Genomic DNA, 27,551 nt, shown 5'->3' with positions numbered 1-27,551 from the left:
CAGGAATTGACCTCGTGAACCTACGCTGCACTCTCTCAATAGCCAGAATGTGTTTCCTCAAATTTGGAGGCCAGAACTGCACACAGTACTCCAGGTGTGGTCTCACCAGGGCCCTGTACAGCTGCAGAAGAACCTCTTTGCTTCTATACTCAATTCCTCTTGTTATGAAGGCCAGTACAGACCCAGAGTCCTCAACAGCTCCTGTCAAGCTCTTCACCCTAGGATCATTTTCATAAAGTTCAACAGGACCCCCTCCATAGCCAGCACATGCTTCTAGTAGATATGAGGCACAATCCGCTCATAATATTCCAAATGCTGTCTGACCAAAGCCTTACACACAGTCTCAAAGATGCTTGTATTGTAGACCTGTCAAATAAATGCTAACTTTGCATTTGCTCAAATGAAAAGTGCTGGGGAAACTGATAGGGATAAAGTTTAATAAATCCCCTGGATTCAATGCAAAGCACATATCTAAAGAAACTCTTGAAATCTACTTTTATATTACTAGCTGGCTCACCCTCATTTCATCTTCTGCACCCCATCCTCTACACCACCCCATCTCAACCCCATTCTGGCATTGGCTGCCCTTCTCATAGTAGCTCTTTTACCTGTTGTGCCTGAAGTTCTATTCCTGAACCTTTCTGTACTCTTCATTTTATTACTTGCTCTGGCAACTTTAATAACCTCTGCTGAGACTTCTCTTTGCCCTTTAATTTTTTCATAATTTTCTATGCAACTTTACCCATCCCCCTATCTATTTGCCAAGCCAGCACAAAAAAAACTTCATGTTTTGTAGATGGGTTATCACTTTTCTGTCCACCAATTCTTACAGACACCTCATGAAATCAAAATATTCCAAACAACAGAGTTGTAACAAGAAGGAAAATGCTCACTTTGGGAATTGTTCAATTCACATTATACAAAGTCCTGACTCCCACCCAAATTAGAAAAGCAGTGATCTGTACTTTATCCAGCACTTATTTCTCATGACCTTTGCTAACTTAGTTGAACTGTTTTGAGGTTTCTTCAAAACATTACTGGGGAACACCCAAGAGATAAATCAAACAACAGCACAAATGAAGCAGGTCACAATCTGTATCAAGTGCATGATTCGATGACTACAAGTGGGAAACCTTCAAAATGATCGAAAAGGACTTAAAGACAAACTTCCTGTAGTAACTGTGATTAGCCTCATATGACAATATGTAACCTAAAAAGAACACATCACCTTAAAACAGAGCAGCTCAATGGCAGACAGCTTCACTCCAAGCAATGCTTTGGCAACCATTAGAAGGGGAACATGAAGGAATTACTACTCCCTAACAAATTAGGTAAAATCAGTGCAACGCAATGACCGTGAACTCAGAAAAGATTCAGGAAATCTTCAATAAAATAATAGTGTAATATTGTAAAAACAAACTGGGGAAATTAACCAAAATGTTATATTCCTTGTGATCATGCAGACAGTAAATCACAACATATTTTAAAACGGCAAGATTTAGGAATCTTTCCACTTCAGTGTTGTGGTGGTGATGGTTGATTTTTTTTGGGTCAGGGTTAATAGGTGCCGGTGGGAAAGCTCCACCCCAAAAAAGGTTCTGCCGCCACTGTCGATTTCCCCCCATTACTGCTCCAAGCCCCTGAATTCTTTGAGGCAAGTGTGGATTGTGCGTATTCCCAATGTAAAAAGACAATTAAAGCAGAGACCAGAATATACCCCAAAAAAGGTTCTGCCGCCACTGTCGATTTCCCATTACTGCTCCAAGCCCCTGAATTCTTTGAGGCAAGTGTGGATTGTGCGTATTCCCAATGTAAAAAGACAATTAAAGCAGAGACCAGAATATAAATAGATAAGAACGAGAAGAAAATTACAAAATGAAAATGAATTAATCTTTATGATACTGTAAACATAAATAACAAGTCCACGGATGGTGAATGAACAAAATTACAAAAGAAATATATGTCTGAAGTGGTCCAGGTTAAAAAAATGAAGAATAAGCAATGACAACAAATGAAGCCCAGGGTCCTAAGGCATAGGTACACAGCCTCTTAAAAAGAAACACTATTTATAGGAATGTACTACAAGGAATCGTATGATTAAGCTTCATGACGGTCAGGATAATTATTTCAGTCTCTTTAGTTAGTTATATACACTTTTTCCAGGTGGAAGTAAAAAGGGTGGCATAAATCACAAACTTCATCAATTTAGTGAGAAGAGCCAAATATTGTGGATGCTGCAGATCTGGAATAGAAACAAAAAGTGCTGGAGAAACTCAGATCTGGTAGCATGTGTGGGAAAAGAAACAGATAACCTTTCAAGTCCAACATGACGTTCTTTGTAATATTTTCAGTCCAGAAGTTCTCCTTGGACAGGAAATGTTAATACTATTTTCTTTGCCATAGGGAGGGAGTGATAATGTCTCTAGACTAGTAATCCAAAAGTCCAGATTTATTTCCTAGGGACATAGGTTAGATTCCCGCCTTGGCAATCAGTAACATTTGACCTCATGAAAAGCTAGCCAGATTAGGGTAAGAGAAAGTGAGGACTGCAGATGCTGGTGATCAGAGCTTAAAAATGTGTTGCTAGAAAAGCGCAGCAGGTCAGGCAGCAACAAAGGAGAAGGAGAATCGACATTCTTCAGGATTAGGGTAAGATTAGAGTAAGATTAGGGCCAATCAAGGACAGTACTGGAAAGTTGTGCGTGGAGTCAGAGGAGATAGGAGAAGTGCAAAATGAATATTTTTCATTAGTATTCACACTGGAAGACAATATTGTTGTGGAGAATACGGAGATACTGGCTACTAGACTAGATGGGATTGAGGATCACAAGGAGGTGGTGTTAGAAATTCTGCAAAGTGTGAAAATAGATAATTAGCCTGGTCCAGATGGGATTTATCCTAGGATTCTCTGGGAAGCCAGGTAGGAGATTGCCAAGCCTTTGGCTTGGATTTTTATGCCTTCACTGTCCACAGAAATAGTGCCAGAGAATAGGAGGAGAGCAAATGTTGGCCCCTTGTTCAAGAAAGGGAGTAGACCAGTGAGCCTAACTTCAGTTGTGGGTAAAGTGTTGGAAAAGGTTATAAGAGATAGGAATTATCATCATCTAGAGAGGAGTAAGTTGATTAGGGATAGTCAACACTGTCTTGTGAAGGGTTGGTTGCGGCTTACAAACCTTAGAGTTCTTTGGAAAGGTGACCAAACAGGTGGATGAGGGTAGAGCCGTTGATGTGGTGTATATGGATTTCAGTAAGGCATTTAATAAAGCTCCCTGTAGTAGGTTACTGCACAAAATACAGAGGATGAGATTGAGGGCAATTTAGCAGTTTGGGTCAGAAATTGGCTAGCTGAAAGACGACAACGGGTGGTGGTTGATGGGAAATGTTCATCCTGAAGTTCAGTTACTAGTGGTGTACCGCAAAGATCTGTTTTGGGACCATTACTGTTTGTCATTTTTATAAATGACCTTTATGAGGGCGTAGAAGGATGGATTAGTAAATTTACGGACAACACGAAGGTCGATACAGCTGTAGATAGTGCTGCAGGATGTTGTTGGTAACAGAGGGACATGCGAGAGATCCCGGACGAGACCACCAGGCACAGTGGCTCAGTGGTAAACGCTGCTGCCTCACAGCGCCAGAGACCCGGGTTCAATTCCCGCCTCAGGCAATTGTCTGTGTGGAGTTTGCACATTCTCCCTGTGTCTGTGTGGGTTTCCTCCGGGTGCTCTGGTTTCCTCCCACAGTCCAAAAATATGTGCAGGTTAGGTGAATTGGCCATGCTAAATTGCCCATAGTGTTAAGTGAAGAGGTAAATGGGAGGGGAATGGGTCGGAGTGGGTTGGCCTTCGGAGGTTCGGTGTGGACTTGTTGGGCCGAAGGGCCTGTTTCCACACTGTAAGTAATCTAAGTCATCTAAAAAAAATGTAGATAAGCTGCAGAGCTGGGCTGAGAGGTGGCAAATGGAGTTTAAGGCAGAGAAGTGCGAGGTGATTCACTTTGGAAGGAGTAACATAAATACAGAACACTTGGCGAACGGTAAGATTCTTGGTGGTGTAGATGAGCAGAGAGATCTCTATGTCCATGTACAAAGTTGCCACCCAGGTTGATAGGGCTGTTAAGAAAGCGTACAGTGTGTTCGCTTTTATTAATAGAGGGATCAAGTTTCAGAACCATGAGGTCATGCTGCAGCTGTACAAAACTCTGGTGCGGCCGCATTTGGAGTATTGCGTACCGTTCCAGCATCACATTATAGGAAGGATGTGGAAGCTTTGGAAAGGGTTCAAAGGAGATGTACAAAGATGTTGGGGATGGAGGGGAGGTCTTACGAGGTAAGGTTGAGGGACTTTAGGCTGTTTTCGTTAGAGAGAAGAAGAAGGTTAAAAGGTGACTTAATTGAGACTTACAAGATGATCAGAGGATTAAATAGGGTGGACAGTGACAGCCTTTTTCCTCAAATGGTGATGGCTAGCACGCAGGGGCATAGCTTCAAATTGAAGGGTGATAGATATAGGACAGGTGTCAGAGGTGATTTCTTTACTCAGTAGTAGGGGCGTGGAACGCACTACCTACAACAGTAGGTAGACTCATCAATATTATGGACATTTAAATGATCATTGGGCAGGCATTTGGACGAGAATGGAAGTGTAAGTTAAATGGGCGTGAGATTGTTGCACCGCCCTGTGAAACCATCGAGGGCTGAAAGGCCTGTACTGCGCTGTAAATGTTCTAATGCCAAGCATGTAACGAGGGTCGTTAAAATTTTTATGGCTTACCAACACTCTTACCTGGACTAGCCTACAAGTCTCTCCATAACCACAGCCATGTAGCCGCCTCTTAAATGCCTTTGCCATGATCTAGAAAGCCACTCAATTGCATAAATCACTACCAAATCTTCTAAACAAAAAGGAATGACACCCTACAGACCATGGTATCCATCTCAGCACAGGAAAAGACAAAAGTAAACAGCCTGTTGCCCCTGCAATGTCATCCTTGCCAACTTTTTGGATATTGTGTCAATTTTGGGAGAGCTATTTCACAAATTACTCCGACACACACTCAGAATCACACTTTACAGATACAATTCATGAGTATGTCCTTTCCAGCAGAATTAGAGGCACAATTCTACATTAATGGCAAGGGGTTGCCCTGGAAGTACTCAATATTGACTCAGTGACAGAAGTCACAACATGGGAAAATCTTTCAAGATGCATAATCAAAAAACAATTCGACCAAGCCAAAAGCAGCCCAGAAGTGACTTAAAGCATGGATAAATAGGTGGGTGTATTGAAGGAAGAAATGTGCAGAGGCAAGACAGACTAGGGTCTAGATAGCTGAACACTAAGCCATTCACATGAGGTATGAATGAGGCTGCTGTAAAAGGCCAGAATTGAAAGCAGCAGAATTATCAGAGGATTGAAGGTTACAGATAGGCAAGATAATAAATGGATCGTAACAGAAGAATGAACTGGTATACTGCAAGGTACCCTTGAGTTGCAGTGACAGATATTACTTTCTAAAGGATCATAATGAAAAAAGAAATATTTTTCATACATTAATAAACATCTAAAGTATTATGTGCACACGTTTTAACAGAAATGTTTGTTAATTCTCTGTTTGAGGGTGCCATTAAAATCATTTAGATTAGATCATCATCTTAACCAGCACATGAACAATCTTTTTCGACACGGAAAACATTCGACAGTCATCTTTTTGTGAACAAAAGTAATGCTCAATAAATGAATCACACCTAATTCAATATCGTTGAGGTGGTTAACCTGAGCCAAGGTATGACCAATAGAATTACTTGTAGAGTAGCTAACCCACAGAGGAGATTAAACAGAAATTCTGCTCTAATGGGTGAAGACTTAATTGGAATCAGTTACAATATCACATCCAGTCCAACTGTTTACACTGTGAAAGCTCAAATAAACCAGTTGGGATCATGACCAAAAGTAACAAAATGTGCCATGTAACCATAATTCTGCGAAGAACAGACTTGCACCAGGTTGAGAAGGAACAAAAAAATGACTAACGTCATTAAATATAAATCGCGCATCCCAAACCAAACTTTTACCTTGTATTTGCTGCCTTGAGGTCACAAAAGTGAGTGAGTACAGTCCGGACCACATCATTGCAAACTAATTTAACTGTGTCAATATTACTGAGTCGAATGCGCAATTGCTTTGTCATTTCCCAGAAATCTTCTGAGAGCATATGGTACAGATGTCCTTCATCTTTGCTGATCTTCACATACCAGGAAAGGATGTAATCCCTGTAGCTGTAGTCAAAAACTGAAAGACAAAATGATACAAGCTGTGAGATTTTCCTGAATCTTGGACAGGCAATGCAGAGCTTCTTAAAAATCTCAAGTAATACATTTCATTGGAAAAGGTATTAAGTGGCCAGGTAAAAGATTAAATGACTCCACAAGCATGTTTTCATCCAAAAATGGGATTTAAGTCTAGCCTGGAAGGAAAAACTGAAAACCTCTCCCAGATACACAGCTGAAAATGGCCCGAGAGAGCCTGGTCAGCGTGTTGTTCCTGTACTCAAATCCTCTTGCAACAACAAGGTCAACGTACCATCTGGATTCCTAATTGATTGCCACAACTATATGTTAGCTTTCAAGGTCTTGTCAAAAGGGAGCCAAGTATTCTTCTTGACATAAAAATATCTTTCACCATTTAAGAAATACGCTGCAACTCCGATCCTCCTACCAAAATGCATAACTTCACACTTTTCCAGATTATATTCCATCTGCCTACTCACTCAGTTTGTCCAAATCCCCTTGAAGCCTCTTTGCACATCCTTGACAAATCACATTCCTACCTAGTTTTATATCATCTGCAAATTTGGAAATATTACATTTGATCATCATATCCAAGTCATTGACATAAATTGCGAAGCGCTGCCCAAACAGTGGTCCTTTGACATTGACATAGATTGCGACGCGCTGCCCAAACAGCCTGCCAACTTGAGAATGATGAGCTAATTTATTCCTACACGCTTATTGTCTTTTCATTATTCAATGCTCAATCCACATCAGCATATTATCCACTATTGCACGTCCTTTATATTTGGTTACTAACCTCTTGTGGGGGTTCCTACTGAAAGCCTTCTACAAAACCAACAGCCTCTTTCCCATATTTTCCTCCTTTGCGTTGTTTTTTGAAATCTCTCTTTGATCAAGATTCTGGTAGCTTTTAAAGCTGTAAGTAACTTTGCAATCTATTTATACAAAGTAAAATAGCCATTCCAAGCACAGCAACCTCAATAAAGCACATCATCCAGAAGGTCCCCACAAAATAGAATCTGATCTGATCAACATCACACACAGACACAGTAAGGAATGTATTCAATTTACGAGGAATTCACATTAAATAAGTTAAACCCAAGGTAATTAACTACTATGTACTTCATATCCTAGGAGGTTAAACATCAGCATGTGGCCATGCACAATGTATGCCTTAACTAGCCAACAAAATCCAACCATGCCCTGCCTTGGACCAGAGTAGAGACCTCATTGGTTGTGATTTGCAAAGGGTTAGTAAGGTTGGTTTTTCAGTTGGACACAGCATGCAAAAAGTAGGAAATTGGAGAAGACAGCACCCCTGCTAACAGAGTCAGTATTCCACCATGAATCAGCCAAGTACACTGCTTGTTAAGTGACACTTCTGCATATTGTTTTGATAACTTAATATATTGGAGAATCTAATCTAAACACATGATTTTGGTAAGGTCTAGAGTCTGACAATTAATAGAGTAATAGAAGAGTAATAGAGATATACAGCATGGAAACAGATGTTAAACTGGAATTCAGAATCAGTAATAAGAACGACCTCGAAACTAGAGGTCATGTACTGAACACATAGGCTGTTCTGTCAGTAATGACTGTTAAGCTGTGGTCTTGATTCATGTATATAGTCTGACATTGGAGACTAATTTAAGTCATTGCTCTTATCAAGCTGCAGCTATTAGCCTGTAACTGCTGTTCATCAGGATTGTCATGCAGCACATGATATCCAGGGGAAAAACAAACCCTTTCTACCACAGACAATGGACACATGCATACTCATCTTTAACACCCTTTCATAGTGTCCATTCAAGCTTCATACAGTGACTTTAACAAAATTGACAGCTATTTATTTTAAACTTATACAAATGTAAGCATAAGTAGATTCTCCCTATGAACTCCTAGATTATGTCACCCCTCCAAAAACTTGGTGTTTGCTCTCCAGTTCCTTTGGCCCACTATCGGTGCCTAGGTCCTAAGTTGTGGAATTCTCTTCCTGTCTCTGTCCACCTCTTTATCTCATTTTCCTCTTTTGAGATGTTCTTTGAAACCTCTCTCCACAGTCAAGTTTCTGATAGCCTAGCAGAGTTTCTTCTGATGTGGCAAATCTGGAGCAGTTCAGCAAGGTGAATACAGTGAACACAGAAGCAGTAATAAGCCATTCAGCCTAACAAGCATGCTCCATCATTAAATATAGTAATAGATGATCGATTGCTTCAATGCATTTTACTTGCACTAACTCCATAGCCTTTTATGCCCATTGGTAATTAGAAATCTATCAATCTCTATTTTAAACAGATTAAAAGACTGAGCTTCCAAAGCCCTCTAAGGGGGCTTAGAGAATTCCAACCATTCACAGTCCCCTGTGTAAAAGCAAAGACTGTGGGATGGAAGGATTTGAGGATGAGGACCAAAGTCACTCCAGGCTAAGGATTTTAAATTTCATCAAAAGCCACAAAGCCAGTACAGATTCATAATGACCAGTGGCTTAAAGCAGGAGTAACATTTTGAGCAGTGACATTTTGGATGAGTTGGAGTTTGACATAAATTATCTAAGAGTTTCAATGCCTCAGCAAGGCAAGTACAGTAAGCATAGCAAATTCTCATTATCCACAGGGACAGGGAATCAGAGCTCCTGTGGATAACACAAAAACACAGATAGCACTACAAAAGGACTGTTCAATCTGTCAGGCCATGCCAATTAGGAAAATGAAAATTGAATCTGGGGCCAACTTCACGTGCACGCGGATTCACTATGCACTGAAAAGCTACTGAAAGAGAAAGTATGAGAGAATGAGGAAATTTGTCAAGATATAAATCCTGCTCTAACGCCCAAAAAATTAAGTTTCTGAGCTATCAAACCACAGTGACTGTGATGAAAGTCAAACTTGACTAATTAAATCAATGGAGAGATATTGAACAGGAGTACATTTTTAAACAATTTTTGGGTTTATTGCCCTTTTACAAAAATCTTATGCATGCGAAGACTCTGATGGAAAGAGTTGGATACTATAACAAGGCAAGTACCCAAGGCCCTCACTCCTCTAAAATTCCACCGTCTCAGCTTTCCACCCTCTTTAGATGAAGAGTGCAGCCTGAATGGCAGGGGTTGCATGCTTAATCAGTATAACCTTTTCTCGTTTCTTGTTACAAATTAAGAGCAGTGAGATGCACTCTGGGACAGCACAATGGGTAGCACTGCTGCCTCACAGCACCAGGAACCCAGGTTCTATTCCACCTTCAGGTGACTGTCTGTATGGAGTTTGCACATTTTGTGTGTCTCTGTGGCTTCTTCTGGACGGTCCGGTTTCTTTTCAGTCTAAAGGTGTGCAGGTTAGGTGGAGTGGCCATACTAAATTGCCCCATAGCATCTAGAATATGCAGACTAGGTTAATTAACATGGGAAATGCAGGGTGACAGGGCTAGGGTAGTGCTGAATTTGGATGGGATGCTCTTCGAAGGGTCAGTGTGGACTCTATGGGCTGAATGATCTGCTTTCCCACTGTAGAGATTCTATGAGGAGGAGCAACTCCAAGAGGTTGAGACAGATATAGGTCTGGACCTCTGCTTCCCTATGGACCATGAAGTGGTGCATGTGCAGAACTAGAAACCTAAATCCCACTCCTCTTATCTGCAAATAAACCTGTGCTCAGGATCCTCATTCTTCAAACTCCTCAAATAACCTGAGTTTATCCAGTCTCTCCTCACAGTTAAACTGTTCCATTTCAGGCAGTATCCTGGTGAATCTTCTGTGCCCTCTCCAGTGCAGTCACACCCTTCCTGTAATGGCAACCAGAACAGCACACAGTACGCCAGTTGTGGCCAAACCAAAGCTTCATACAGCTCAAACATAACCTCCTGCTCTTATAATTATTACCACAAATTGGATAAAGGCAAAGGCAGATAAAGTGTCCCATGTGCCGCCTTAACCAATCTGTCCACCTGTTTTGCACCTTCAGGGACCTAAGGACAAGTACCCCAATATCCTTCTGAGCTTCCAATGTCCTACCAGTCATTAAGTACTCCTTTGTCTTTTTACTTCTTCCAAAGTCATCATCTCAATTTTCCTGCAATATATTGCATCTATCATGTTTCTGCCCACTTGCTTAATCTAACTATATCCCTTTGTAAACTCTGTCTACATATGAATATGTCTGCATATGAATCATATGAATATGAATATATGATTATAAATACTTAGGCCGCTGCACTGATCCCTGTGGTACACCACTGTTAGGTACAGATTGCCATTCTGAAAAATTCACCCCTTATCCCAAATCTCTCTTTTGTACTAGCTAGCCAATCTTCGATACATGCTGATAAATGATCTCCAACACCTTGGACACTTATGAAGTATTGAATGTGTGCCAACGGTCTCAAAATCCAAGTATATTATATCCACTCCTCCCCCTTTATCAATCCCGCATTTAACCACACCAAAGAATGAGATTAAATTTGCCAAGCATGAAGCCATGCTGTCTCAGCCTGACTGTAGTATTTATTTCGAAGTGCTCAGTATACATCTTTCGTTAATAGTAACATTTTCCCAATAACAGACATTAAGCTAACTAGCTTAATATTATCTGTTATTGGTCTCCTATTTTCAATAGAGGTATTACATTGGCAGTTTTCCAATCCTCTGGGACATTTCCAGATTATTGGAAGTTTACTGCCACTACATCTACTGTCTCTCTAGGTATGTCCTTTAGTATCCCAAGGTGCATCCCATCAAGTCCAGTGTACTTACTGTCTTTCACTCCATTAGTTTCCCTAGCACTTGGTGTCTTACAATAGTTATTTCCACTCCTCCTTTTTCCCCTTGATTATTTCCTAATTCTGGAATGCTAATATTGTCTTCTACTGTGAAGACTGATGCAATTTATTCAGCCACTCTGCTCTTTTCTGGTTTCCCATTATCATTTCTCCAGCCTCATTCTCTAAAGTGCCTATGTTCACCTTGACATCTTTTTTTTTTACAGATTTAAAGATGTTCTTGCTGTCTATACTGATGTTATTCCAGATTTAAACTCAAAGTCTAAAAAGATTGATAAACATTACAAACAGAACCCCAAGATTGATTTCTTCATTTTTTTAAATTAGAAATTCTTCAGAATTGTCGAGATTGCTGAAGAAAATAAGCATAGCACACAAAGACAAAACTGCAGAATTACATTTTGTCAAACAGCAGAATGAAAACAAATATAAAAGACATAAATAATTCAAATTTAATCTTATGCTTTGCATTAGCTGAAATATTATGATTTTGCAAAGTAACTGAAAAATATGAAGGTAATATTGTTCAAGGAATTAGTAGATGGAAATGTATTGCTGGAAAAGCGCAGCAGGTCAGGCAGCATCTAGGGAACAGGAGAATCGACGTTTCGGGCATTAGCACTTCTTCAAGGAATTAGTAGCCAATCTTCAAATGCACAGACTTCAGTACAGCAAATATTTACATCAGTTAAGTAGTTATGAAATGTTATGGGGATTTCAGGCTTATGATCCATTTATGGTGAATAATGGTAGGCACAGGACAAGTAATGTTAGGAAGACAAGACTTGGGAGGATCCAAGATGGTGGTGATCTAGAAAGATCACGTTGCAGAGCTCCATACCACATCGCAAATGGGACGAAATCCTAACCCAGCCTACCCGGATCACTACGATATCCTGGGACTCTAGAAAGGTCATGGAGTCCCAGAAAAACGTTAGAGAACAACTTAGCTCAGTTTTCGATGTCCAAGGATGCCGAAGGAGGGAGCAAGTATGTCAGAGGCCGGGCCAGGGGCCCAGCTTGCAGGATGCTTGGTCTTTATTTCCGACCAGCTCCTCGTAAAGTAGGAACCTTGTGAGATATTGGGGAAGGAGCTAGAGGAGAAGCTGGCCCCAATCTCTTATCAGGCTGCAGAAGCATGAACAGCAGCTAGGAGACCTGGAGAAAAGGACGGATGAGGTAGAACACAGGGTCACAGTGGTGGAAGCTGATACCAATTCATCCAACAATAGGATCCAGGCCCTGGAGACTCAGGTCCGTAATTTGCCTGACCAAGTTGATGACCTCAAGACCAGGGGCTGGAAAAAAAAAAGTATTTGGATCGTCGGTCTGTCAGAGGGTAAGGAAGGTGAGTAACCAGTGGGATTTATTGAGGACTGCTTGCCGAAATTCCTTGACTTGGAGGCTGGAATGGGAGGATTAAAGATTGAGAGGGCTCACCAGATCACGGCACAGAGGTCAGGTCTGGACCAACATTGTCATCACATCTTGGTGCGATTTCATCACCGCTGAGATAAGGAGAGAATAGTGGCAGCTTCCAGAATCCAGGGGAAAGATCCGAAGGCCCTAGTTTAGGGAGGCTCTAAAGATCATGTTCTTCCTGGACTTCTCAGTGGTGGTGATCCGGAAAAGAAAATCTTACGTTTCAAGAAAAGACCGGGGGAGCTCGGGATCCAGCACTCTGAGGTATCCTGCGGTGCTTCGGGTCACCTTAGATGGACCAGTACATCTCTTTGACACATCAGAGAAGGCAAGAGAATCTGTGGACAAATTAACTTAATCTGAACAATTTAGTTTGTGCAAATAGTAGTGTCGTTTGGGTATGTCTCTACTTGTTAAAAAAATGAGGAAGTCTTGTCAAGGCTTTCTTTTCCTATCTGTTATCGGTGATAGTCTGGTCTAAACTGCGCTCGGGGGTGGCTGGGATGTTTACTTTCAATTTCTAAGTTAAGTTATACCAAAAAGAATGGGTGGGGGACTTTTTTTTTCAAAATTTATTTTTCACGTTGTTATTCCATGGCGTCTTTCTTTCTTTGCTGCTTGTGTTTGTGATGCAGCTCTAGCTAGGAGGAGGGAAAATGGTTGGGATGGCTAAATGCCTACTTACGGGCAATTTATGCCTGGTTCAGGTATTTATAAGCCCTGCTGCTGTATTGGAAGCAGTTTGGGAAGTTGGGTGAGTTCCCTGAGACAGCGCCATTGGCACTTTATATGCCGGTTTGTATTTTGGTTTTTGTTGTAAATAATCTTTGATAGCTTTGTAGGCTTGTTAAATGTAGTGGTTGTAGTTTAGGTAGTTTTTATGTTCGATGGAACTTGCAACACTAAGGCTCGGCAGTTTGTAGTTCGAGTTCCTCCTCTCTGGAATCTCAATGTTACTCCAGAAGGTTATTAGATTACTTACTTAGTGTGGAAACAGGCCCTTTGGCCCAACAAGTCCACACGGACCCGCCGAAGCGCAATCCACCCATACCCCTACATTTACCCCTTACCTAACACTATGGGACAATTTAGCATGGCCAATTCACCTGACCTGCACACCTTTGGACTGTGGGAGGAAACCCACACAGACACGAGGAGAATGTGCAAACTCCATACAGTCAGTTGCCTGAGGCGGGAATTGAACCCAGGTCTCTGGCGCTGTGAGGCAGCAGTGTGCCACCGTGCCGCCCACAAAGTCATTATGGCTTATGACTGGAGTAAATGGTGTACTTGGAACATCAAGGGGAGTCACTCGCCAATTAAGTGGAAAAAGGTACTCTCGAGTCTTAGAAAGGAAAAGGTGGGTATTGCTTTATTACAGGAGACACACTTGGATGATGGGGAGCATTTGAAACTACAGCAGAATGGCTTTGATCGTGTTTACTTTTCATCTTTTAATACCAGAAGTCGGTGAGTGGTTATATTGGTTAGGAGGAATCTCCCATTTAAGTTACCAGAGTGAGTTAAAGACACACACAGGAGGTTTGTAATCCTCAAAGCCCTGATAAACAGGGAAGAATATGGTGTTTTAAATGTTTACTGCCCTCCAACCCATCCCCTCAAATCTCTGGTATATTAATTTTCTAAATTGAATAGTCTTGAATCTTGACATATCATCATCGTGGGAGACTTTAATTGTCTTATGGATCCCACAGTAGACCAGTTGCCCAAAGGCCCCCTGTATAAACTAAACAATTAGTGGATGCGTGTGTGGAGTTAGGGTTGGTGAACGTCTGGAGGCATGTCTACCCTACAGGCAGGGATTTTACGTTTTTTTCCAATCCACACAGATGTCACAACAGGACTGATTTTTTTCCTGACCTTCGTGGCAACTCTGGACTTGGTGACATCTTGTATGATTGGTAATATTACGACCTCCAATCACACTCCAGTGTACCTGTTGGTTAAGATTAAGGACATTATAGTGGGCCCGAGACATTGGCGAATGGATCCCTTTATCCTTAAGGATAATAGTTTTGTGGAGTACTTCCCTAAGGAATTTAGGGCATTCCTAGACATTAACTCAGGCTCAGTTAGTAGCTTGTCTGTCCTTTGGGAAACTGCCAAAGCTAGTTATCTCCTACTCTGCCAGTAGGAAGCGGCAGAAGGGCGAGCAGCAACATCTCCTCGAAGCATGGTTAAAAGCAGCCAAGAAGATTTACTTTGACAGGGCCTCGTTGGCCAAGCTACAGAGGATTACGGCCTTGTAGTCTGCATTGAATTGCATGCTCATACAGACAGCAAAGAAGGAGCTTACTTTTGCAAAACAAAAAAGGTTATATATGAGCACAATGACAAACCAGGCAAATACTTTATGTACCTCGCCAGGAAAAAAAAAGTGCCCCTCAAGCCATTACGTTGATTAGGAAAGGGTCTGTGAACCTAACATGTGATTCCAAAAAGATTAATGAGGCATTTCAGAGATTTAACTCTGAATTATACCAATCTGAGGGTTGTGAGGAGGACAGACCAAGATGGAGTCCTTTTTCAAGGATCTGGTTCTCCCGGATGTGACCCCCGAATAAGAGTCTTTTCTCAATGCCCCCTTATCAGAGCAAGAGGTGCAGGGGGCTGTGAAGCAGCTTCAGAGTGGAAAGGCACCCGGTCCTGACAGACTTCCCAACAAATTCTCTAAAGGAATTTATAAGCATAGTCAGGCCTGATGCTCAACATGTTTAAAGACTCATACAGTCACTATTGTCTCCCGCCATCTCTGGGAGAGGCCAATGTTTGCTTAATCTTTTAAAAAGGGAAGGCCCCAAGAGGACTGTGCTTCATACAGGCCCATTTCACTCTCGAATGTTGATTTTAAAAATCTCTCTAAGACTCTTGCGTTAAGGCTGGAGACTCTGTTACCTGCTGTTGTTAAAAACGACCAGATGGGCTTCATAAAGGGTTGCAGATCCTCCAATAATGTTAAGAGGCTGCTTAATATAATTCAAGCATGTCAACAACAGTCAATACAGGGATTGGTGATTTTTCTAGATGCAGAGAAGGCATTCGACAGAATTGAATGGCCGTACATTTTCTATACTCTATAGCGGGTTTGGCTTGGATGAAGTCTTTATAAGATGGTTAAGGTTCTCTACAGTGACCCTCTCACTGCAGTCATCACCAATGGGGTGCGATCCAGCAATTTTAACATTTTTAGGGAAAACCGACAGGGTTGTCCCCTTTAGCCATTGCTTTTTACATTGGTGATTGAACAGTTGGCGGAGGCCGTTCGTAGGGATCCTAATATAATCGGCTCCAGAAGTGGGGTCAAAATTACATAAGATTTCATTGTACGTGGACGACGTGCTCAGTTTTTGGTCAAATCCAGCAGTTTCAGTGCCTCACCTGATACAATGCATCAGCACGTTTGGCACCTTTTCAAGGTACAAGATTAATTTTGCAAAATTAGAGGCTATGCCTATAGGTGGTCTTATGAAGGTGTTACACCTTGAGGGAAAATCTCGATTCTCATTTAAGTGGTCACAGGGGGTGTTGCGTGTTTTTGGACATATTCATCACTCCAGTTCTGGATCAGTTGTTCAAAGCTAATTTTGTTCAATTATTCAACAAAATCGAACAAGACCTTCAAAGATGGGAGACGCTTCTGGTCTCATGGTTAGGTCGGATAGCTCTTAAGATGAACATCCTCCCTCGTTTGTTGTACTCTATATGAATGCTCCCTCTGATTTTCGATAAGCAAACATTCAGGAGACTGAATGGCTGGTTTAGCTCTTAAACAGCCCCTTATTAAATTAGCTAAATTGCAACTACCTCACAGACTGGGGGGGGGGAATGATTCTCCTGGATATTAAAAACTAAAGCTTGCTTTTATCTTACGTGAGTGATTGGGCTTTCGAGCCCCTCTTTCAATATAGTTAGATATCAAAACCTCTCAGGCAAAGTGTCCCTTTACTAGCTTGCTGTTTTTGGACAGAATGAGGACAGTTAAGGGATATTGTTATCAATACTATTAAAGCAAGGAGGGCAATTCAGCAGAGGAATGGCAATATTGGCAAAGCATCTTTCCTTACACCTATAGTGGGTATGCCAGGTTTTCATCCGGACACGATGGATTCAGGATTGGGCAGCTAGGGGGTGTCTTGCATGGGTGATTTATTTGAGGGAGACACAACGATGTCTTCTGATCAGTCAGCATGGAAATATGAGCAAACAGGGACCTCTTTCGTTTTCGTCATGTTAGGGATTTTATTCAAAAAAAAAGACTACATCTGACTGATCCCTACAATCCAACAGAGAGAGGAGGGCACTCAGTGCTAAGAGTACACTTCTGTCAGCACTTTGTATCATCAGCTGGGGGGAGCCCCTCAGATGACTTCAATTGGCTTTGCAGTGTGTGGGAGAGAGAGCTAGATGTTGAGGTCTCCTCAGAGGCATGGGAAGATATTTGGGAAAACACAAGAAGGATATCAATTTGCAATAGGACCCATGCTTTACAGTTAAAGATTCTCCACAGGGTCCACTTGGCTCTGGATCATTTGGTAAAACTTAAGCGGGGAGTATTATCAACATGCCTCAAGTGTAAAGTTAGTATGGGCACTCTTATCCACTGTGTCTGTTCCTGTGGTAGGCTTCAAAACATACTGGAGTGCTGTGGCAGGTGCAATGGAGGGGAGTTTGGGTGTAAGGGTGGAGAAGGACCCAATCTCTCCTCTTCTTGGCCTGCCCAGTGTATTCCCTGTAGATGTGCATAAGAAAAAAAAACTTTTCAACATCCTCACGGGAAAGAATATCTTGTTAGGTTGGATGTCCAAAAATCCCCCAGGTCTGTTGGGTTGGTGAGAGATTGTTATTGAGCATATTCCTTTGGATTTTCTTACAAGTATAGTACACCACAAAACTGAGAATTTCCAGAAGAAATGACGTCCCTTTTTGGGCTACCTGAACAGAGATTTGTCTACCATACTGATATGAGCTTTTATGTAGCCAAAATGATTGTGCTTTACGAGTCCAATATCCAGAGAGGGGGAACTGCGAATGTATCAATGTGTGAAAATTAATGCCTTCGATATTAGAGAGTGTTAGTGGGTTTTTTTTTTGCTGAACTGCATTGTTATTAGTTTGTTGTTCGTTATTATTTATTAAGTAGTTAGTTAGGGTTTTTAAAATACTTTTAAATATATTAACACATTTGTACATGAGGGTGGTTTTTTAAAAAATCTTTGTTCTTTCTTTGTATTGTTTTGAATTGTATTTGTTGTAATATTAAAAAATCTATTTTTCAATAAAAATATATTTTAAAAAAAGGCAAGACTTAAGGCTTTGTACCTTAATGCATGGAGTATTCACAAAGCAGATTAACTAATCAAGCAAACAAGTATGGTCAGGATTACGGAGATCTTAGAGTGGGGGGTTTCAAACTAGGGAACATTTAAGGCGAGGGGAGAAAGATTTAAAAAAAGGGACCAGAGAGCAATTTTGTTTCCAAACAGAGGGTGGTTCATAAGTGTCATGAACTGACAGAGAAAGTGGAAGATGCAGGTACAGTTACATTTAAAAGATCATGTAAATAAATAGGAAAGATTTAGAGGGAAAAACAGCCAAATGCAGGCAAGTGGGGTTAGTTTTGTTTGGAAAGCTTGGTTGCCCTGAATGAGTTATATCAACCAGTGTGTTCCCATGGTGTATGACTCTCACAGGATTAAAGAACATAGGTACGAATTTGGATGAACAGCCAAATTTGGATTTGGATGGTGTGAAGTACAAATGGCTTAATCCAGCTCCTATATTCTAGGTTTCTATACCTCCACCACTGATGCCCATGGCAGTCATGTGTATCATCTAAGAAATACTGCTTATCTCACCTTTTACTGCACCTTCCAAACCTGTAATGCCTACCACCTAGGAAGACATGGACATCAGAAAAATGGAAACATCACCTCGATACCTCCTCAACAAGCCACCCACCATCATGACTTGAAACTGTGCCTCCTTTCCTTCATTGCTGCTGGGTCAGAGTCCTGGAACTTCCTGCCTAAGAGCACAATGGATACACCTATACCAGCAAGGCTGCTCACCCACTAGCTTCACCAGTGAAATTAGGGATAGGCAAGAGATACTGGTCTCACTAGCTCACATTTCCTATGAATGAAGCCAAAAAATATTCAAGATGGGAATGAATATTCTGAATTTCCAGGATCGCAAACTCTACAGATCCTGGAGTTAATAACACAAGCCAAAATACTGCATGAGTCTCAAATATCCACTTACTTGAGCTTGATCTGGCCACTGGTGTGATCAACGAAACTCAGAATTGTATTATTGAACTAGTATTATCTAATTATTTCCCAATGTAGCATTCATCAATCAAATTACAACAACGAATAAAAAGGCATGATATAACTGTTCTTGTAGGTGAATTCAATTTATAACTAGGATCAACCCAAGTTGTTTTCTGTGTCTTCTCACTCCAGCCTACAACGTACATTTGCCTTTTGATAATATTCATTTCATGGCTCTTAACAATTTTACAAGTTCGGTTATATCCAAATAAAATTTTTGTGCACCTCTAATATCAAGACAAATATAATGCCATGCAACACCATTTTATGAAGGGCAAGTTTTAAAGAAATACAGATCACAGGACAGGACGGTTACATTAAATACATTAAAAAGTTTGTTCAAGCACCCCAGCTGCTCACAAGACAGCTCAGGTCTGTGAGCAAAAGTCAGACTGGGAATAAATCACATTTCATTTTTCTGCAGTAGCATCAAGATCTCTTAGAAACAATTTTACGACCAGCACCTATAAGGAATACAATTCACATTACAGTCTGTGCAATACAATGCCAGCGAAAATCTGCACATTATTTTCTCAGAAGACACTTTCATCTTTTTCTTGAAATATTCATTACAAAGACTGAGACCTCATTATTAATATACCGCACAAACCACTCCACCCCAGTCTAGACAGCATGAGGATTCCAGGATAATTAAAGACTTAAATAAAATGTTGTGCATACAAACAGAGACCTTTTTCTCCCTCCAGTGGTGAACACTAAGGCCTCCCAGTACCTATGTGAGCAAAGATGAGAACTTTAATTCCAAAGCCCACAGTGCAAAATCATTTCTGCAACATGAATTGCCCAGGGACCGGAAAATCTGAGGCAAAACAAGTGCCTGTCTTTGACGGCCTTCCCAGGGGACCAAAAACAACAGAGAAAATTTATAAGTATAGTCCATAAAATGCCGTTTGTCCCATCTACCCTTGTCTCTGCCATAGTTTTTTATTTGAGGAAAAGATCACTAGAATTTTTATTCAACCTCAAGTGATTAAAATTACAAGCGTCAGATAGATTAGTAGTTGAGAAGAGTAGATATTCAAACAGTGCCAATTCAGTTATCACTCACAAGCAAATTGGCCCTGTACAAGGAACCTCACAAAATTACCTTAGACCCAACATAGATGATGCTTAATTCAAGAAAGGGTAGTTTATGGTTACATGCAGGTCATGTAGTCAATACCGTAGCAGTTTTGTTCTCTTCACACAGCTGGATTACTGAGGATTTAGTTTTTACATTTACATTTTTATACTGACTGAGACACGCATAAATAAACCAGCCAAACTAAAAACAAGGCTTTCTTTGAGCGAAGTGTTGACCCATAGTTGCGATTAACATCTTCTGTCAAATTAACAAAGGAACCAAACTCATTTATATTCAAGACAGCCAGGATTGAATTTACATGGCCCATCCATTTGTTAGCAGTTGTCAAAGATGGGTTTATCTGGAAAAAAATACACAACAGTGAAACTTCTGTGCTTTACATGTCTCCGAGTTTCTCAGTCATGTTTAAAAAAAAATCCCATCCCATCAATGGTTCTGAACTTAAAAGAAACTTTTACAACTATGATACACAAGAGTTATGGTGTCATGGTATTGAGATTAAAGAGGCACTTTCCCCTTCCTTTGTGCCTACTTAAACCCTATTACACCTATAATAGTTTTTACTTTTGTAGGAAGGTCACAGACTTGAAACATCAACTTTTTCTCTCCGCAAAGATACTGCCCGACTGTCCTACTGCCTGCTTCCAGAACTTTCTATTTATATTTCAAATCACTAGCATCTGCTATTGAGCTTTCAAAAGTGCCTGCAGTTCATAAAGCACATTACGTCCTCAGTACGTGATAGGCACTTCATAAATGGAAGTTCTTTCGTTATAGTTGCCAAGTACAGTCATCATTCCAACCCCAACTAATCTCACACTCCATATTATCCTGCATCGGCATTTTAGTTCAAAACCATTTTTTCCTGAATAGACTAAAATGTATGGTATATTTTTCAGTTCAGCCTTAGCTTCCAGAATCATCAAGGTCAAATCTTATTCTGTATCCATACGTTTGTAAAGATGGTGAGCAGCTGTGGCAAACTGGCTTCTAAAAGTAGTTCACTTATTCATCATCACACTAATTAACACTGACAGGTTTAGGAGTTATTTACTAGCTTTTCATATGAGGAACACTCAGCCAATGTTCGCAGGTCACAAGGCTAACATTGCCACCTCACAACGCAGTTACCAAGTTAGGAGTGAAAATACTTCAATGTATTAGATAGTTTTATCCCACATCAGCCTGCAAACAACAAGTCTGGCCTTTCACTGTCAGACAACTAACAGAATGGTCAATATTTCAAAAGTTTTTCTTTTACATCCTTTAAGATATTCCCTGAACAAACAAACCAGGAAACTAAAACAAAATCTAGCCAAAAGCTTACAAGTCAACCAACCAAATTTTGGACCTCTAGCATTTATGCGAATGCTCGAATGTAGGATGGCAGGGATAAGACAAGTGTACTTGTTGTGGGCTTAAACAGTAATTGTACTTTTCAAGCAAGTTATTTCACCCTGCCAAGGTGTTTTATTTTGAAATGGGAAAACACAGCAGCTGTACAGACTTTAAACCATGCTTTGCAAGAACTAGTTGTTAACAGTTGGAACAGAAATCTATGTAAATTACATGGAATTGTGAACTCAAATATTGCACAATATACAGCTACAGTATAGCCAAAGAGATTACCATGCTGATCCAAGGTCCACTGCTGACAATAGTCCACACATTATACATACAAAAGGAAAGTGCTAAGTCCCAGTATCTTATCTCCAAAGAAGCTTAAAGCAGCTAATAGCAACAGGAGCAGTCTGTGCAAAACAATGTTCCTATGAAGTAGTTACTGTCGCCTGTTAATAATTTGGTGAAGTTTGCATACCAAAAATACAGTTTAAATTATCGGCAAATTCTGAGTAATGAAATAGCATAGCTAACTGCATTACAGAGAAAATGTATTGTGTTAAACAAATTTGATGAACCAGCAAATGACTGAAACTAAATCTGTAAAGACTCTGAGTTTTAATCATCATCCTATGTTAGACAACTTTACAGCAAATAGCATGGTCAGTGTAGGACTGCAGCAGAGAGATGAAAACCAAACAAGTTACTGACGATTGTTGGCAATTGGGTGCAAAGGGGACAGAGGTGATTTAACTAAGGTTTACTGCAAGAAATAAACTCCACAGTGCAAAAGGTAAGTGGGAAAGGATAAAAAGCATATCCGAGAGGTTATCCTGCAATGAGGCCAGCGGTGGAGTGGCATCACAAACTGTAGCGTAGTGCGGGCAAAGAAGCTGGTTGGACAGTAGGATTGGTGAATATTTCTAGCCTTTCAAGTAAAAGCCTGCTTTTCAGATGCGTTTTGGTTTCCAGTGTTTTTCTTCCTTATCTTAGAAATAACTATTTAAGTATTAAATTGATACTGGATTTGCATTTTTAAAAACAATACCAGTACAGTGATGTATAAAGAGCAGGGAAGTTAGAAGTTAAATCAGATAGTGATGGCAAGATGGATAATGCGTTGCTGCTGCAACATGTGGAAGCTGCTGGACACTATTGTGATCCAGAGCAAATACATCTGAAGTAAATGTTTGCAGCTCCAGGAACTTCAGATATGAGTTAAGGAGCTGGAGCTTGCACCATAGAAACTGCACCACACCAAGGAAGTCAAGAAATACTGGCATTGGAAAGAATCCAGAGAAGGTTTTCTCTCAACTGATACCAGGTATTGAGCGACTGTCTTATGAGAGAACCTGTAAGCATGGGAATTGAGAAGAATGAGACAATCCTATTGAAACATACAAGATTCTTAAGGGCTTGACCATAGATGCAGAAAGGTTGCTGCTCATTTTGGGAGAGTCTAGGTTCAGAGGGCTTAATCTTACAGTAAGTGTTTACATACTTAAGGCAGAGGTGAAGAAATTTCTTCTGAGAGTAGTGGATTTATGAAATTATTCACCACAAAAGGGTACTGAGGTTGGGTGGTTAAGTACATTGAAGGTTGAGATACACATTTTTACAGTCAGTAAGGGACTCAAGGATTATGTGGATAACGAAGCAAAGTGGACTTGATGATGAGATCAACAATGATGTCATGACCAATCTTGATGGGCTGAATTGCCTGCTTTTGCTCCTACATCTTCAAATAAGTAATCCTTTCTGATCCGAGGTATGAATTCCCAATGAGATTCAAAATTATGGCCAGATGATAAAATGTTTTTGAGATGATATCCTAACTTTAATGGCTTGCAGACTAAGAAAAATATTTTCCCTGATGATTTTATTTGAGGATACAAGTATGTCAATCTTTACGCCCAAACAATTTTGGTCCTTTTGTAAAAGTTCTCTGCTGTGCTTTCTTTCTCCTCTGCTTTCTCAATTTCCCCTCCTGAAAGTTACAGTGGACTCTTGAAACTATTTAAATTTCCCAGTAGAGATTATGGGATTGTTCTGGGAAGCACCAGATAATAGTCTCTCATTCCACTATCAAGATACATTGCAGCAGTACAATTGGCACAAATACCAACAAATAAAAAACATGCAGCTCACCAGTGAAGACAGAATACAGAGTAAAGATACAAAAGGAAGCCAAATGCCTATCAAACACAGGAGCAGGGTCAAAACAGGAAAGGGCATGTCCTCACTCACATGAATATTTGTTGTATGCACTTGAACTTACTGGTTGCAAAACTATTCTGGAAAGGGAAGAAAACATTAATACTGCATGGTACTGAACTTCAGTTTGAAGGCTGCCTCCATAATTCTCTAAATAAAAAGAAGCTTGGAGATTTTTAAGCAACTGAAAGAAACAGCATGATTCCAATAAATGGTCAGCTAATGCAACACTCCTTCAGAAGTCAGTACCCACCAAGTTTTAATCAGCTGTTTGATGCATTGCAGCAGTAAACGGAATATGGCAATATTTTATGAATACTCAATTAGTTGAAGTGCTACCAAATATTATTTTTTGCTTCACCAGCAACCCAGACATCCCTCCTCTCTTTCTGCTGGTATCATCTCTCTCTAAGCAAAAGAAATTCAGACAAGCCTTTGTATATTGCTGTTACCGCCAACACCTACTCAATTGTGCCTGCAGCTCTCCATGCTACTAGTTCCTCCTACGCTAAAAATTAGTTGCTTTATTGCCCAACAGCCTTTTTGAATACAATGTCTAGCATGAGGTATGATGAAGGCAGAATTTGCATAGTCTGCCTTACTGAAAAAGTTTGCACCATTGCATTTTTCAATAATTTATCTGAAAAAGATAGCACAAATGGAAACAGCATGACAACTTCTTCAGAGAAAAAAAAAATTCTCTTTTAGTTTTTGTTTGCAAACTGCAGGCATGGAAAACACAATGACTTTCAGTTCTAGCCACAAAATGAAGTGCTGGTGAAACTCAGCAGGTCTGGCAGCATCTGTGAAAACAAAATAAGGTTAACAGTTTAAGTCAGAACTGAAAGCAGCTGGGAAATGGTGGGGAGACTACATTTCCCCCAACATTAAAACTTTCAAAAGGTAAACCCTTTTTCTCTCCACAGATGCTGCCAGACCTGCTGAATTTCTCCAGAACTTTGATTTTTGTTTCAGATCTCCAGCATCTGCACTTCTTTACTTAATCCCATTCTATGCATTCTGTAAACAAAAATGGAAATTGATGGAGAAATTCAGCAGGTCTGGTAGCATCTGTGGGGAGAGAAACAGAGATAACATTTAGAGTCCAGTTACCCTCCTTCAATTCCATATTCCATAGCAATTCTAGATTGTTAAATTTGAACATCCTTTTGGCACATATTGCCCTGTGCCAGAGCCTGCAGGACAATGTTCATTTCATTTCAAGTCACAAAGACTTAACACACTTCACTGGTCACAGATCATGCACTGATCATCAGCAAATAAACACAGGCTTCATACAATTTTACTCCGTTTATTTACTAAACATCTCACAATCCAACAGTCCAAGATCAATGAAAAAATCAATGCTAATCTTTGTGTACTTCTTCAACTAAAGATACTGTCAACTGTAAACAGAGCAGGGATAGGCCATTCTGCCCTTTGAATCTGCGAGCAATTCAATATCATCATGGCTGATTCTTTATCTCAATGCCATATTCCCGCTTTCCTTTGAGACCCCTCGATGCTTTTAATATCTAAAAAATATATATCAATCTTTGAGTCTTGAGTGACCCAGACTCCACAGCCTTCTGTGGCAGTGAATGCCGCACTGACCATCAAGTGAAGAAAGGCTTCCTCATCTCAGTCCTAAATGTCCTACCCATATCCTGAGACTCTATTCCCTAGTTCTAGACTCCCCAGTACATGAATGGTACCACAATAACTAAACAAACATAATGCCACACAACTTTCCGAGCAGGATTTGAATTTGTGCATCTTTACCAGTGCAAAGTGAACCAAGGCTAGAGATACCTACCTAACATCATCTTCATCAGTACATCAGCTGTCCAAGACAAACCATTGCAGTGACCACCATATGCCTCCTTGACAAAATGAAGCCTAAGATCTAAGCCTAGCCTAAACCTAAATGAATCATAAGATCATTCAAAATAGGAGGAACATGCTGATCAGCTCATCAAGCTAGTTTTGCCTTTCACTAAGATAGCGACGAATCTGACTAAGGCCTTAACCACATTTTCCTGCCTGACCCCATAATCCTCTACTCCCTTTGCGACCAAACATCTGAATAACTCTGCTTTGAATATATTCAATGACCCAGCCTTCACTACTTACTGGAGAATGGAATTCCAAAGACTAACAACTCTCTCACAGAAAAGAGTTCTCTTCATCTTTCTTAAATGGAAGGCTGCTTTTTCAAAAAAATAAACTGTCCCAACATTATAGATTCCTCTAAGAGAAGAAAATTCTTTCAGCCTCTCTCCTATCAGAATCTTACACATGCCAATACATTCTTCTAAACTCCAGCATGGACAAACGCAAACTGCTAAACATTTCTTCATAAGGTTGCAGTATTACCTATTATGTAGGAAGACAGTCGTAGTTGTTGGAGGTCAGTCATCTCAGCTCCAAGACATCTCTGTGAGAGTTTCTCAGCAAAATCCCTGAGGCCTAAGCATCTTCAGTTGCTTTGTTAATGACCTTCCCTCCAGAAGGTCAGAACTGAGTATATTCATTGATGATTGAACAATGTTCAGTATCATTCACAACTTATCAGATACTGAAACAGTCCACATTCAAATGCAATAAAATCTGGTCAAATATCCACACTTGGGCTGACAAGTGGCAAGTAACATCTGCACCACACAAATGCCAGGCAATGACCATCTCCAATCGGACATCATGTAACCACTATCCCTTGACATTCAATGGCATTATCATCACTGAATACCAAGCAAACAACATTTTGGGGGGTTACCAAAAGCAGAAACTCAACTGGATTCATCAAATAAATAGTGCTACAAGAGAAAGTCCAAGGTTAGGAATACTGCACCTCCTAACTGCCCAAAATATGTCCACCATCTACAAAGGCACAAGTCAGGAGTGTGACAGAATACTTCCTACTTCCCTCTAACAAGAAGCTTGACATCATCCAGACCAAATTAACTTGCTTGACTGGCACCAGATTCATAAGCATTTACTTGCTCCACCACTGAGGGCCTGTAGCAGGGCTGTGCACTGTTTTTACAAGACACACTGCACAAATTTGCCAAAGATCTTTAGACCTCAACTTCCAAACTCACAATCACCTCCGTCTAGAAGGACAAGAACAGCAGAAATATGGAAATATCATTACCTTCATGTTTCCCTCCAAGCCACTCACCATCCGGACTTGGAAATATATCGCCATTCCTTCACTGTTGTTAGGGAGAGCATTCCAGGATTTTAACTTGAGGGCATTAGGGATCAACCTACAGCACGTGGACTGCAGCAGTAAGGTGGCATCTCATCAGCACCTTCTCAAGGCAACTACAGACAGGTAACAAATTCTGTTCCAGCCAACAGCCTCCACATCCAGCAAACAACTACAACCACAGGGACGCCAAGATAGCAGACTTCCTAGCAGCACTAGAATGCACGCTCAGGAACAATGGACTGACAGAAGAGACACAACAAACAGTGAGACAAACTGTCGTACCTATGATAATAAGGAAAAGACAAACACATAACCTCAACACCAAGGAGAGGGAAGCACTGAAATCACTAAGAAACGATAAGAACATAATCATACTACCAGCAGATAAAGGCAGAATGACGGTCATCCTAGATAAATCTGATTACATCCAAAAAGCACAACAACTACTTGCAGATATCAACACCTACCAAATGAAGGAATTTGACCCCACACCACAACTCACCAATAGGATAAATAACACACTAAGGAATCGACAAAAAAACGGATAGATAACCAGAGCTGACCTACAAAGAATGAAAACGGAAAGCAACAACACCCCCAGACTCTATGGATTACCTAAAGTACACAAACCAGACATCACACTCAGACCCATAGTATCACTACCAGGGACACAATCAAAAAGATCCATTCTGTTTGGCAAGTAGGATTCTTGTCAACCGAGAGCAACTCAGCACTTGTGTGGGAGTTACATCGGAGTACCTATTGTGAGCTTTGTACTAATCCAGCAATGAACGTAAGTGCAAGAAAAGATGTGAAAACATTTGTAATATTTACTTA

General features: G+C 40.5%; 1 protein-coding gene across 2 annotated transcripts in view; it reads right to left on the bottom strand.

The window, feature by feature from the left end:
- snx25 (sorting nexin 25) overlaps nucleotides 1–27,551 on the bottom strand; it is a 230,299-nt gene that overhangs the window by 146,030 nt on the left and 56,718 nt on the right. For both annotated transcript variants that reach the window (XM_043705929.1, XM_043705938.1), the window contains exon 4: nucleotides 6,074–6,290. In XM_043705929.1, coding sequence (XP_043561864.1) covers nucleotides 6,074–6,290 — 217 coding nt within the window. The remainder of the gene's footprint in view (nucleotides 1–6,073; nucleotides 6,291–27,551) is intronic.

This window comes from Chiloscyllium plagiosum, chromosome 2, assembly GCF_004010195.1.
Source record: "Chiloscyllium plagiosum isolate BGI_BamShark_2017 chromosome 2, ASM401019v2, whole genome shotgun sequence".
Taxonomy (NCBI): domain Eukaryota; kingdom Metazoa; phylum Chordata; class Chondrichthyes; order Orectolobiformes; family Hemiscylliidae; genus Chiloscyllium; species Chiloscyllium plagiosum.
Note: the sequence above shows the minus strand (reverse complement) of the source record. Positions and strands in the feature narration are given on the sequence as shown.